At 36.5% G+C, this 14994-nt stretch overlaps 1 protein-coding gene across 6 annotated transcripts in view; it reads left to right on the top strand.

Moving 5' to 3' along the window:
* Nucleotides 1-14994, top strand: part of Dlg2 (discs, large homolog 2 (Drosophila)) — a 1924417-nt gene that overhangs the window by 427745 nt on the left and 1481678 nt on the right. For all 6 annotated transcript variants that reach the window (XM_013511774.1, XM_013511776.1, XM_005379786.2 and 3 more), the window contains one exon: nucleotides 11251-11325. In XM_013511774.1, coding sequence (XP_013367228.1) covers nucleotides 11251-11325 — 75 coding nt within the window. The remainder of the gene's footprint in view (nucleotides 1-11250; nucleotides 11326-14994) is intronic.

Consider the following 14994-nt stretch of genomic DNA (forward strand, 5'->3'; position numbering starts at 1 on the left):
TTCATATAACTTACCATTGGCATATAGCGATACCACTGATCTTTTGTATGTTGCTTTTATATCCTGCAATTTTTCTCAGTGCATTGATTCTAATAGTTTTTGGTGGTGTTTTGGGGTTTCCTATATTTAATGTGATGTCATTCATAAACAGTAACAGTTTCAATTCTTTTTTTGCATTTGAATGACCTTTTTGTCTTTCTCTTGTCAAATTTTTCTGGTTCTCTGGCACAATATTGAATACAAGTGATAAAAGTGGGCATTTTTGTCCTGTTCAAGATCCTACAGAGAAAGCACCCAGATTTTCTCTATTCAATATAATCTTACCTACCAGCTTGTTTTTCTTGGCTTTTATTATGTTGAGGTACATTCCTTGCAGGCTTTTGTTCAGTGATTTTTTATCATGAAGGGATTTTGAAATTTATCCAGTGCTTTCTTTGCATCAATTGAGATGACCATGTGGTTTTGTCATTCAATTTATTGATGTGTTGTCTTGTAGTTAGTGATTTGAATACAGTGTATCATCATTGTATCCCTGGCATGAATCTCACTTGATCATGATAAGTAAACTTTCCAATATGCTGTTTGATTAGGTTTGCTAATATTTTGTTGAGAATTTTTGCATCTATGTCCATCAAGCATATACACCTGTGGTTTACATTTTTGTCATTATCTGGTTGGGGTATCAAGGTAATGCTGGCCTTACCAAATGTATTAGGAAGAATTCCTTCCTCTTTTATTTCTATTTGCATAGAATTGGTATTATATCTTTTTGCAGTGTTTGGTAGAATTCAACAATGATGGCATCTATTTCTGAGTGTCTCTTTGATGGAAGGATTTATATTACTATTTGATCCCATTATTAGTTATTCATCTGTTCAAGTTTTCTGTTTCTTCAGGATTAAGTCTTCATAAGATAAGGTACACATGACTAGGAATTTTTCCATTTATATTAGTCCACCTGTCATTGCTGTGACAAAATATCAGAGAAAAACAAATTAAGGAAGAAAGATTTAGCTTGGCTCAACATTTAAGAGGTTTTAGGTCATGGTTAACTGGCTCTGCTTTAATGGACTTGTGGTGCAGAGAGGATTATGTCAGAGAGGGCATGGTGGAGCCAAGCTGCTCACATCATGGCAGCTAGGAAGGACAGAGGGCCAGAAAGCAGGAGAAACAGAGTGAGGACAAGATGATAGTCCCCAAGGTCATAACCCATGATCTTATCCTTTCAATTAGGCACAACACCTAAATTTTCATTACATCCCAGTGAAGCCATGAAATTATGAACCCATCAGTGGATCAATCCACTGATGAGATTAGAATCCTTACATTGCAATCACCTTAAAATGCCCTACCTCTGAATAAATGAACCTTTTGGAGACATTTTAGATCCAAACCATAATACCGTTCTTTCTAGATTATCAAATTTGTTGGCATAGAACTGGTCATAATAATTACTAAAGACCTTTGGTATTTTTGTGGTATCAATTGTAATGTTTTCATTTTCATCTCTGCTATTATTTATTTAGATCTCCTCTCTCTTTACTTAAGGCTTTATTTATTTTGTTAATCTTTGCAAAGAGCCAGCTCTTTATTTCATTGGTCTTTTGTGTTGTTCTTTTAGTTTCCATTTCATTTATTTCTCCTCTGGTTTTATTTCTTTTCTACTGATAAATTAGTGTTTAGTTTATTCTTGTTTTTCTAATATCTTGAGATTCAATAATACATTGCTTATCTGAGATCTTTCTACTTTTTTGATGTGGACATTGGTTGCTATAAACTTCCATACTAACACTTATTTTGCAGTAGTCCATAAATTTTCCATGTTGTATATTCATTTTCATTTGTATCAAGAGATTTTAAATTTCCTTCTTGATTTTTTCCTTTTTGATTGTTGCTCAAAAGTAAGTTGTCCAATTTCCCAGTGTTTGTATGGTTTTCAAAGGTTTCTTGCTGCTTTCTGTCTTTAGGCACAAGATACCTGGTATGATTTCCATTTTAAAAAGTTTCTGAGAACTGATTTGTGGTTTATCATGTGGTCTATTCTGGAAAATGTTCCATTTGCCAGTGACAAGAATGTGTATTTTTGCAGCTGCTGGAAGCAATAGTCTATAGATGTCTGTTACATATATTTGGTGTAGAGTACAATTTAACAGTGATGTTTCTTAGCTGAGTTTTATGTGGATGATTTGTACATTGTGAAAAGTGGTGTGTTAATGTCCCCAACTGTTACTGTATTTGAGTATTTCTCTTCATTTAGGTCTAATAATACTTGTTTCACATACTTGGATGCTCCAATACTGGGTGTATATATCTTTAAAATAATTATTTCTTCTTGCCAAATTGATCTTTTCACCACTGTATTATGAGTTTCCTTGTCTGATTTTACTGCTTTTGATATTGTTAAAGTCTGTTTTGTATAATATAGGATCAGTATGGTTACTCTAGTTTTTCTTTGACTTTGATATGTGTGGAATATCTTATTTCATCTCTTCATTTTCCATCTGTATCTCCTTAGAGGTGATGTGAATTTTTTGTAAGCAACACTTACTGTAGTTGGCTCTTTTTAAAACTTCCATTTAGCCACTCTATGCTTTTAAGTGGAGAATTAAATTCATTTACATTCAAGGTAATTATTGATGAGTAAGGTCTTACTGTAGCCATTTTATGACGTGTTTTCTAATATTGTAGTTCCATTCTTTCCTTTTTCTCTTTTTAGTTTTCTTTGTAGGTGAAGTGAAATACTATAGTAGTGTGGCTTAATTTTTTGTTTTTGTTGTATATATATATTAGATTTTAGCTTTCTGGTTAACACAAGACTTGCAAAAACATCTTTTAACTATAACAAGCTATTTTCAAAGGATGATAACTGAACATCTTAAACATAAGAGGAACAAATGGGCAAAAGAAGAGAAATCCACTTATAAAAGTTCCCCAGTTGCTTTCCATTTCTCCCTACATTTTGAATTTATTATATCTGATTTTACAGTTTTACATCTTTGATATCTCATTTTACAATGAAGTTGTATAATTATTTTTAACTTTTACTTTTTAGTGGGTGGTTGATTTAGTCTCTTGGCAACCAATATGGGTGCTAAACTTGGTTTCACCTGGGTCTTACAGTTGAAAGAACCTGCACTGTCTCTTGGCTGCTGTTCCCCAGACTAGCTCTAAAGCTGGACTGATGGAGCCAAAACTTGAGTTGTTTTTTTTTTTTGTTTTGTTTTTCTTTTTGAGGCAAGTTCTCACTATGCAATTCAGGCTGGTCTTGAATTCACCTTGTAGCCCAAGAGACCTCGAACTCACATTGACCCTCCTGCCTCAGCCTCCCAAGGGTGCTGGGATTATAGGCGTGTCCCACCACACCTGGCTCAAAACTTGGGTCTGTTTTACAGGTGTAGAGATCTCTTTTACCAGGTCTAGAGGTTCTGCAAAAGCTGTCCTGTATAGGGCCCTTCTGTTTTTATTGTCTGCTTGATCTTACCATGCTGGGCCTGGCACTGGGCTCTAAGAAAAAGTCTGTGCTACTTTTATGTCCTACTGTCCAGAAGGGGTAGAGGTCCCTGCTCTGCTGCCTCAGGTTGGAGGAGAAGAGTTTGAAGTAATCTCTTTGTGACTTTGCCCAAACCAGTTCCAGCAGCTTAGTCTGTGGATTGGTAGTAGGGAATCTGGGGCTTTTGTCAGTCCTGAGTTTCATTTTGGTATGCCTTCTACTGAGTTTGAAGTCTAAACTAGGTCTGGACTTAGTTCTCTATTCCCAGCAGGAAGTACCTCTCTCTGTGCCAGTCTGCTGGGGGAGGGAGCGATACAGACAACTCTTTCTTTCTTGCTTCCTTCAATTTGTCTTTGTGTTTTATTACACTAAAAGCAGGCAGGATGATCTCTCACTAGATTTCCTTAGCTCTTGCCTGGTACTTTGGTGTGTGAACTGTCCTACTGGGTGTGTTTGTAGGGAGAGTTCACTGGACGATCTTGGCTACCATATTGCTCTACCTCGAATATTATTTTAATAATATTCCTCTTGCGCATTAGTCAGCCACAGACTGTACCTCTACTAACCTGGGCAGGTGTTTTCTTAGAGTCACAAGGGATTTTGGAAAGTGTGAAGATGACTCAGCACCATCAGTGTCCACTGAAAAGCCCTTGTTCTCAGCATCCTGCAGAGAATAGGTCAGCAGCATTTTCTTCATTTATAGAAGAGGCAGAGGCATGACTCTAGCATGGCTTTAGTCTTAGTAAAGATTTTCTCAGAATTAAATTAGGTCAACTTATTTTAAACATCTTTTGAAACCTGAGAATATAAAAGGGAACAAGTGGAAGATAAGCCCCAAAAAGGATAAAGTTACATATTGAGAAATATGTATTAAGCCCAAACTAAATGAAAAAATGGACACTATTATAGTGTTTTGCTTTGCTAATTGATACTTTGAATGAGGAAGACTCATGGCGTATCATATGAAGCACTTTATTTTGGATTTCCCATTGTTTCCTTACAGTGAATTGTGTTGGGGTCCTTGCTTAATAACTGAAAGCTGTAGTAGTTCTATGACTTTTCATGATTTTCCATTCATTGAAAAGAAAATAAAAACCTATGGTCAGTGAAAACCACAAATATAGTTTCAACTTAGTAATCAGAACTGTGCATCCCCAAATATTAATAAAAATTCCAAATACTTCCCACATCGAAGATTATCTTTTATTATACAATCTTCAGGTAATGTATCTGTATTGGGAAAAAAGTGAGAGAAGAAAAGTTAACTTAATAATTTAGGCACAGGAAGAGGTTTAACAATACCTAACCATAAAATAAAACAATTATGGCTATAGTGTAGTAAACACTGTCCATCAGTGACAAAAGATATCTGCTACCTGATGTCTTTTCTCATCCTTCCCTATTTAACAGTTGATTATTGAAGCCTCCAAATTTGGAGCATGAGAGGGAAATAACGAAAAGGGAGCAGAAAATTTTTTACTGAATTCACATTGTGCCTTTTACTTTCTGAGCCTGGCACATAATGATAATGATAGGAAGAACAAAAACAAAGCAAACTGCAGGTCCTTACAGAGTGCTGATTATGTGTGGAAGTAGTTCCAAGTGCTTTACCATATTAACTTCTTTACTCTTACGTAACTGAGGCAAAGAAAGGTTCAACAACTTGTCCAGAATCATCTAACTAGTAAATGGTGCTTCTGAGGTTTTAATCCAGTTGGTGTAGCTTCAGATTTTTTTGTCATAAAGGGTCTTTTGTGGTTCTTTGGAAATTTCTTTTTTTAGGGAGGGGGTCATTCTGACTAAATCTCTTATAAAGTGGGTGATATTTTCCCTAGTCTTGGGGTTCACAGAAGTCACAGAAAGTTGTCTTAGAAGACACCACATTTACAGAATTGCTCTTCTGCCTTGACAAAGTCTGCAAGTGCAGGGTTGACTCAAACAATGCCACCTCATCAGACTCAATAACCAATTTTCCATGCTATCTTCCTGGTGAAACCTCTCAGATTAGGTCCTAGTATCAGCTTCCTATACCCACCACCATTACATCCAGCTCTAGATGCAGACCCATTGGCACTTCTTTTAATAATTGCAGGTGAAAGTGAGACTTCTTAGCTTCTAAGAAATCCTCTCTTTTCTAAATCTCCAGCCATTTAACTCTTATAGGATCAGACTCCTGAAACTGGCCCATCATTATTTCTTTTGAAAATTACATACGTTTTCTAGAGCACTTTCCTTAGCATCTCACTTGCATCACAACATAGGGCTTAAAGCTTCTAATGTGCAACTTTTGCCTGTGTTTTTCCCTATATCAGACTTTTATAGCTGTGAAAATTTGGTTTCCTCTTTTTCTTTAATATTTTGATCAGAATTATATAATGGAAGATGGAAACTACCTGTATGAATACCTTTATTTTGCCCAAATAAATCATTGTTGCATACATACAAAGAGTGTTTATATATGTTATACACTTATGTGCTTATAGTGTCCATCGTGTTTCTATATCTACAGCAGTGATGTCTTAGAGGCACTCCGAAAAGTTTTTTTTTTTTTTAATTTTTGGAAAGTTCTCTTAACTTTTTTTCTTCTAGCACTGGGAATTGAGCCCAGGGCCTTTGTTCACACTGAACTACATTCTCAGCCCTTCTTAATTTTTTAATTTTTTATTTTTGAGACACAGTCTTGCTAAATCACTAAGTGTTGTAGCCTGGGCTTGAACAGGTGACTATCCTGCTCAGCCTCCCGGAGTACTGGGCTTACAGGTATATACTGCTATACCCAACTGACCTCTGTTTATTCATATTAAATATGCAAATCTCAGAAAAAGACAAGAAAGATCACTGAAATGCTTCTCAAAAGACTAAGCTCTTAAATGTCTTCTGTTTTTATAGGATCAGGTCTGTATCCATCTCTGTCCACTTCATGATGGAACAGATTTATTCTACCCTGGTGCCTATTTGGAGTCTTAAGAGACTGGAGATAAGTGAGGGGGAAAAGTTAAAATCAGTTGTTTATTGTAGAATTGTTCTTTCCCCCCTTTAAATCAGGTTGCCAGGACCCACAATTGAGGGCTTTCTTTTCTTTCCTTTTTTTTTTTTTTCCCCAGTACTTGGAATTGAACTCATGACCTTGCACTTGCCAGGCAGGCACTGTGCTGCTGAGCTAAATCCCCAGCCCCTTGAGGGCTTTCTTAACAAAGAAACTATTTTGACCTAACACTGTAGATAGTGTGTGGTGCACCTATACCTTGGAAGATCCTCTTTCCTTTTCACCTTATAAAAGCTTTATTTCAAAGTGAAAGCATCTCCCCTATAAAGTTGTTTCTGGCTTACTCTGCCTTTAACTTCAATTCCGGTGTGCAGTTTTCCCCAATCATTCCTTGTCCTTTACTCCTGCCTCAGGAATGGGCAAGATGGTTGATACATTAAAGATGGTTAAATGAATGTGTACAGCAATATCATGTAAGGCTTTTCAACCCAAAAAGAAAACATATTATTATGAAAATCATCTTATTGTGAAAATTATCATTTTATTGTAAAACACCAGAATGTTTCAGTTCTTACTCTGCTCCCAGAAGAAAATGCTATTTTGAATGGAACATTTAGGTCAACATTTTATTTAGATGACTCAATTCTCCTGCCACAAACTATTTCTGAGCATGAAATGGCTAGATGGTGATGTAACTACTTTGAAAACTCCAAAGCATTCTCATATATATTTTTCCATGCCTTCTCAATGCACAAAACTTTCTCATTCTTCCTGGGGATAAATTGAGAGGGAAAACTTCATAGTTTTCTTAGCCAAATATTCTCAATGTTTAAATTCTTTATATTAAATTTTTCTATAATCTATCTGAGGTGCAATGGTGAGCACATTTGGCTACTTTTCTTGGAATATTATAGAAAGATGTCTGTCAAAATGTTAAAATCAGAAAAAGGCAACTGAGAAAGTGAGAGACTTGGACATGGATCTACTTTTTTTTTAAATTTTATTTTAAAGAGATTAGTAAATAAAAAACAAGAACAATAGCAGCATACAATGTCACAAACATAAATGAACCAAAACAAGAACATTTAAAGTGATGCAGGGTTTCAAGACAAAGTAATACGAATTGACAGTGGTTGTTATATTAAATATTGTTATCTTCAACTACATTGCTCAGATTACCAGATGTGAGAATGGAAGATTGTTCAAACCATTAAAGAGAATAAGAAAATAGTTATTAGATAAAGCATTAGAGATAATAGAGGTTCATGAGACAAGATGGAAGGAGTTCACTGTGGTAGTTCCATTCCATATTGTTGCCTTCAAATCAGTTCCTCAGATTACCAGATATAAGCGTGCCAAATTGGTCAGATGGTCAGAACATAAAAAACTTTTAGGCATTAACTGTTCCTTTCAATATACCATCAGACATTAGCAGTACAGTTATCCCAGATATATATATATTCATTTATATTTTGCCTTCTTTCTTTTTTCTTCTTTCCCTCATTCCAGTCATTCCTTCCTTTGAGCAATTTCTTTCCCTTTCCTATCATCTATTGTACATTTTGACTTTTACTTATTCTTTCAGGTTCATACACCAGGGAGACAATATGATGTTTACCCATCTGGGTCCGATTTATTTCATTTATGCATATGGTCTCTACTTGCATCCATTTACCTACAAAAGCCTTGAGTTTATCTTTGTTTATAGCTGAGTAATACTCCATTGTAGAAAAATACCACATCTTTTTTATCCATTCCTCAGTAGATGGGCATTTGGGGTGTTTCCAATATTTAGCTATAGCAAATTGTTCTGCTATAAACAGGGGTGCACATATATCGCTGTGGTAGGATGGCTTTAATTCTTCTGGGAAAATACCCAGAAGGGGAATAACTGGGTTAAATGGGACTCCCAATCCTAGTTTTGTGAGGAATCTCCAAACTGATTTCCACAGTGGTTTCACCAATTTACATTCCCATCAGCAGTGGAGTAGGGTTCCTTTCTCCCCACAGCCTCTCCAGCATTTGCTATTGGTTGATTTCTTGATGATAGCCATTCTTTCTGGGGTGAGATGAAATCTCAGTGTTGTTTTAATTTGCATTTCTCGAATGACTAATGACGTTGAACATTTTTTCATGTATTTATTCCCTATTATATCTCTTCATTAAAGAAGTGTGTATTCATCTCAGATGCCCATTTTTGGATTGGGCCTTTGAATTAGGGAGGCCTGATTTCTTTTAATTCTTTATATGTCCTAGATAGAAGTCCTTTGTCTGAGGGGCAGTTGGCTAAAATTTTTTCCCCATTCGTGGGTTTTCTTTTTACTCCATTGGTGATTTCTTTAGATGTGCAAAAACTGTTCAATAAGATGACATTCCAGTTGTTGATTCTTTGAAGTATTTCCTGTATAGTTTAGTTTTTGTTCATGAGCTCTCTGCCTACCCCTATATCTTCAAGATTTTTACCTACTTTCTCTTCTAATAAATGTATTAGAATGTTTCTGTTTTAATATTTAGATCTTTGATCCATTTTGACTTTAGTTTAGTGAATGGTGAAAGACCTGGGTCTAGCTTTAGTCTTCAGCATGGGGAAAGCCAGTTTTTCCAGCACCATTTATTAAAGAGGCTATCTTTCTTCCCGTGAACATGTTTGACCCCTTTGTCAAAGATAAGGTGACTGAGTGTGCTTATAGTTGTATCTGTATCTTCTAATCTGTTCCACTGATCTTCCGGTCTGTTTTTGTGCCAGTACCATCCTGATTTTATCATAGTAACTTTGTAATATAATTTTAAGTCAGGAATTGTGATACCTCCTGCCTTTCCTTTATTGCCCAGGATTGCTTTTGCTATTCTAGGCCTCTTCTGGTGAATCTACTTTTAAAAGACCAAAACATAATGATATTTTTTGTCTTAATCAAGGACACCCTTTTCAGGGTCAGTTTTGCTGAACTCTGAATCCTAGTCAAGTCATATATCAATAATCTGCAAATTATTAAATGAATGAGAAATAGCAGGAAGCTCTATATCTAGGAAAATCTTCTATCTCAGATTTTTTCTTAGAGAGCTGGGGAATCCTAATGTTCCTTTCTAATTTTTGGCTAAAGAATTAATCTAAAGCTATAATATTTCCCCTAGTGACCTTCTAAGGACTTAGAGTCTGCCAAGTAAAAGGAAACCCCAAACTCTTCCATGCTATAGCATATATTCTAGATGTTTAAAAATATGTTGAAGACAGCGAATGAAAACTCCTAAGAAAAGAGAATTTTAAACACCTTTAATTGTCCATCTATTGTGGCAGTTCCCTTGACCCATGGAAGATCTCAACTTGTTTATAAGTGCAGTGAAGTGATGGATAAAATGATTTTTGGTTTTCACTATCACACTTAAGTGGAAAGCTCTGTTAGACAATCTTGTCTAGTGGTTTGTTTTCAAACTTCCTGAGGAGTACCCATTTCTTATTGGTACTTCTAAGGTTCTAACCGATGTCATCCAGTAAATCAGAATAATAGAGTCTCTCAATGGCAAGGTAAACCCATTTGATACAGGGAACACATTAAATTCATGGGAGGAATATGAAATTTGGGAAAGATCTGCATAAATTCAACATTTTTTTCTCTTCACATTGAATCATATACCTAGTGTAACATTTTCATTTTATAGAAAAGAAAGGTAAAACTTTTGCTATGTTCTACAAATATATTAATGTGAGTATTATATTGAAATCCAAAGCTATACCTACCTTCCAATATTATTTTTGTCTGGCCACACTGGATTAAAACATGATTTATATTTATGTGGCATTTGTCCTGGCACAGTAGCTCAATAAATCACAGTTGTGGTTTTCAGGATGATGATTATTATTGCAGTTACGCCTGTATCAACATCGAGTATAGAATGAAAGTAATAAAAGGTGTTTCATTAAAAGTCCTCCTCTCCTTTGTAGGACTACTCATTATTACCAGGATGAAACAGTGTTGTTAGTTAAAGGGAAGCACTTCATTCCTTTCTAAAAGGCCAATTAGAAGTGAATTTACAGGAATTACAATAAGAATATGTTAACTAGAGACAAATTACTTACATAGAAAGAAAAGTTAGAAAATGGCTTACAATGTTAAATCTCTGACTCCTTGAGCAAATTGTCTCATTTCTCTGCTTCTCAGTTTGTGGTTTGACAAGAACAGCTTCTAAGACCTATCCTTTCCACTCAGAATTCTAGAGTTCTATGAAATGCCTTTGAGAGAGTCACCAGCAGTAGCTTCCAATCTGGAAGGGGAGACAAATAAGTCTTTGCATACCCTTACTCAAGTGATCTCCTAAGGCTACAGAATATATCAGTGTTGTCTGGAAACCTGGATGGGAGCAGAACAGTTTTGCCTCTGGGTTAGGAGAACTCTTGGATGGTTCTCACTGGGACCTGGAGGGCCAGCTGTTAAGAAAACCTAGTGCCCCAAACCTAGTTCTTAGAGCAATAAAAAAAAGACAAAAGATAATTTCTTATGCTTGAATGAGAGCAGTTTTGTGCAGCACTACACCACAAAAACACCCTAAAAGGCTTCTGCTAGGCTGGGGATATAGCTCAGAGGCACAAGCACCTGCCTGGCAAGCACAAGGTCCTGAGTTCGATTTCCGGTACCAAAATAAATAAATAAATAAATAAATAAAGGCTTCTGGAACACTAGTAAATATGGTAATAAACATATCAATGATAAATGTGCCAGCTGGTATATATTGTTGTACATAATACATGGAACATAACATTATTTTTACTTATTTGCAGCAAAACCAAGGCAAATGCCCAGCCCAGAATTGTTCAGTGGAAGCCCCTGCATGGATGCCTGTCCACCATTGCACTGTAAGTTTGATTATGTCAAGATTCGCTAAATTGAAGCAGAAATATTTCTATGTTTTAGAACAGCTTTAGTACAATAAGCTGGAGTATTCACAGAGCAGCCTTTGGAGAGGAAAAACTGTGTATTTTCAAAAACTATTGAGATTAGGAATTTTATGCATTTTTTCAGAGTCAGGATGACTAGCAAAAGATTTCTCTAAGTGGGTTATTGATGAATTTGAATTGCATTAAAGTGAATATATTTGCATATATGTTTTTCTTAAAAGCTGCACATTCGGCAATATTTGATTTTAGATGCCTTTGAGAGGAATGCTTTCTCTTCTACATCATTGTTTGGTTGACTGCTTAATAGTGATGAATAAATGGACTTGCAATTTTCAAGTCTTCCTGTGATAATACTCCCTGCATTTGTGTACAATTTTCTATCAAAGATCTTTCAAGTGCATTGGGAAAAAACAGGTACTATGTCATTATCCCTGTGTTGCAAATTGCAGACTTAAATGCAGAGGGAGTAAGAACAGTATATCAACTGCCGAGCTGGCCATAGATCCCAGACACCTTAAGTCTGTCTGCTTGCGTGGACTTGTTCTGCTACATTGTACTCTGAAGTAAATGAAGAAAGTAGCTGATTTGTATGATACATTCTTGTACATGCATTGCCTGAGAGAAATGACAGTAGTCCCTGGGGAAACTGTGTGTACTATAACTGACAATTTGCATATCATGGAGTGATGGCTGTGAGAGGGACAAGAGATAAGAAAGTTAGTTTTTTGGCATTCCCCTCCTTGCAGGAAGAGTAAAGGTGATATGTTGTGCTTCCGCAATGTCTGCATCTATTGTCACCGCACATGCTGCTGAGCGCTGCAGCAGGGCTGCCATAGCAGGACTTACGACTGTGCTCTAAGGCAGTGGGCATGAGGGAACTTGGTTTTCGTTCAGGTCATGTAAGGGGCAAAGCATCTCTTCTTGGCTTTTGTTTATCTGTGAAAGAAAGAAAAGGTGAAGGAGATGATGGTGCTAAATTTTGGAGATTCCTGCAGTGCAGAGGCAGCTCAGACTTGCAAAAGACTTGGGGAATAAAAATGTCACACTTTTGTGAGCAGATGGCCAGGGGGGAATGCATACTTAGGGATTCTGCTAATGCCGGAGAAAGGACAAGTTTTAATGACTTTATCTTCATCAGTCACTCCTTTTATTATATCCCTGATGATGCTATCTCATAATTACTGATTTGCGTGTCTGCTTCCACAAGGAGACCAAGGGTCCTTGGTTAGTGCCAATTACAAGGTTAGAGCTGTCTAAGTAAATCGAAATCAATCAATTTTGATTCTTTGGTTTATTGATTTCCTGTCTAGTGTGTGCTGAGGTGCTATTGTCACCTTCTAGGTTCATTTTGAAATTTAGTTCCCATTGTCATGTATTAAGAAAACAGAAATTTAACTTGACTATAATGTTTTGCAGTGAGATCTTTTCGAGGTGGTTAGGATTAGATAAGGTCATCAGCATGGAACTCCTGCTATTGAATGCTGATGGCTTTACAAGAGGGGAAGAGACCTGGACACATGGGTGCTCCCTGCGGTCCTCATGTGATGCCTCATGCTGGCTCAGGGCAGCCAGAGAAAGGCTACCACCAGATGTGGCTCCTTGACCTTGCACCAGAGTCATGAGCCAAAATAAACCTTTTTCCTTTGCGGCTTATCTAGTCTGTGGTATTGTATCTTTGGCAGTGGAAAACAGACTATATACTATGTTTCAGTAATTGTTTTTACAACTCTTATTTCTTCTTAAGGGGAAATAATAATGCTTTTTGACCCTTTTAGGCTGCTAATTTTTATTTCTCTCTTTCATGGGTTCTTTCACACTTTTCTTCTCGCATGAATACCACAGTATATGTTTTTTGGGAATTTTTGTCTTCAAACTAGTCAAAATTTAGTGATTTCATTCATCTATGTCTGGTACTATACCATTGCTAGAGAAACAAACATGAATAAGACACCATTCCTATATTTATCAAGTGTACCCATCTACAACATCAATATGAATTTCTAATTAGTAACTGATCCTTGACTACCCTGATGACTTCAACCCAAAGTAAAGGAAACTTGACAACCTACTTACCTTGTACAGTATTATTGCAAGGAGAAAGCAGTCTTTTGAGTTATTAGGAACTAATAATAATAATAGTAGTTCACTTTTCATTATTGTGATGGAAGCAGGGCTCTTAGGATCTAGGGATTCCATGTTAGGTCCTCCGGTTGTGAGACCGTAAGAACTAGCAATACAACTAGTTTAGGGTTCTTCCTAAGGATGAGAAGTCAGAAATGCCTAATTTAAAATCTGGCCAGGCAAGAGCATCAGCAAGACATTTCCTATCACTTCTGCCATGGGACTGGGGGCTGCTGGCTTCATAAATTTCATTTGGCATTCATTTAAATGTGATAATGATTATTTTCTTTGAGTGGGGCAGACATGACCTGCAGGAGTTGTGCAACATATAATGATCTGCTTCTCTGCAGGTGACCCTCATCTGCACAGGTGGACCCCCAGGGGCCATGTTTGGGTAGGTGGGCCTGGCCTTGGCCATAACTAACTGATCCAGGTGTGGACATTTGTTCCAAGAAATGGTAGATGGATTCTTGCTCTGGAATCTGACATTTATCCTAGAGAGATATTGTTATGTTTTAGATCTAAAATATCCCTCTGAAGTCTCACATATTCAGAAGTGGGGGTCTTGGAAGGTGACTGTGCAATGGGGCATTGTATTCATCAGTGGATTAATGCATTGATGAGTTCGTGGATGAATGTGTGCTTAGGAGATGAGACCTGGCCTGAAGCAGCAGGGAACTGGGGACATAACATGGAAGGTTATGTTCTTGTTTCTGTGTTCCTTGGTTCGTCCTGGATACCACGAGATAAGCAGCTTCCCTGCACCACACCTTCCCACCATGATGTTTCTGCCTTGGAGGTAGTCAGTCATGGACTGAATCCTCTGAGCAATGACCCACATTAAGCATACTTTTCTTTAAATTGTGAGTATTGGGAATTGCATCTCAGTGAAGGGGAAATGACTATACAGATATTAATTGGTAGTCATTCCCATTAAATCATATGAATGACATTACTGTGGATAATATTCTGTGAACCTCAGTTGCTGAGATCCCTGGATTGCCCATCTGAGGTTGTTACCTACTCTGATTCTGTGAAAATGTCCTAATAGCTTGCTGATACTCATTAAATTAAATTCTTCTCAAAATGTTTAGATTTTTGTTTTATTTCATGTGGGAGTTATTTGATTTCCTTATAAACCAAAAGAAAAGCTCATTCAGTAATATGCTCAGGCAGCAATGTTTTTTGAGCCTCCACTCCTTACCCGCAAACTTGAGGTAATGAGTAGTAGTTTCAGACAGAAAGAAGCATTCGAAACACTGGGATTTTGATAATTTTTAATAATCTATTCATGTGATATATCTGACTTTATGTAACACTTATGAATTTTAAAAATTGCCAAAGAATAGTTTGATAAATTCTTAATTATAGAATGAAAAAAAATGGCAGTTAGCTACACTACTTAAGTAGCATACATATATTTTTATAACAAAGAAGTACATATGATGTGGAAAGTCATTCATCTTCTTATCTCTCAGGGCATAGTAAAAATCATACCTTCACATT

Source organism: Chinchilla lanigera, unplaced genomic scaffold (assembly GCF_000276665.1).
Source record: "Chinchilla lanigera isolate Chin_1 unplaced genomic scaffold, ChiLan1.0 scaffold00013, whole genome shotgun sequence".
In the NCBI taxonomy this organism is placed as follows: Eukaryota; Metazoa; Chordata; class Mammalia; order Rodentia; family Chinchillidae; genus Chinchilla; species Chinchilla lanigera.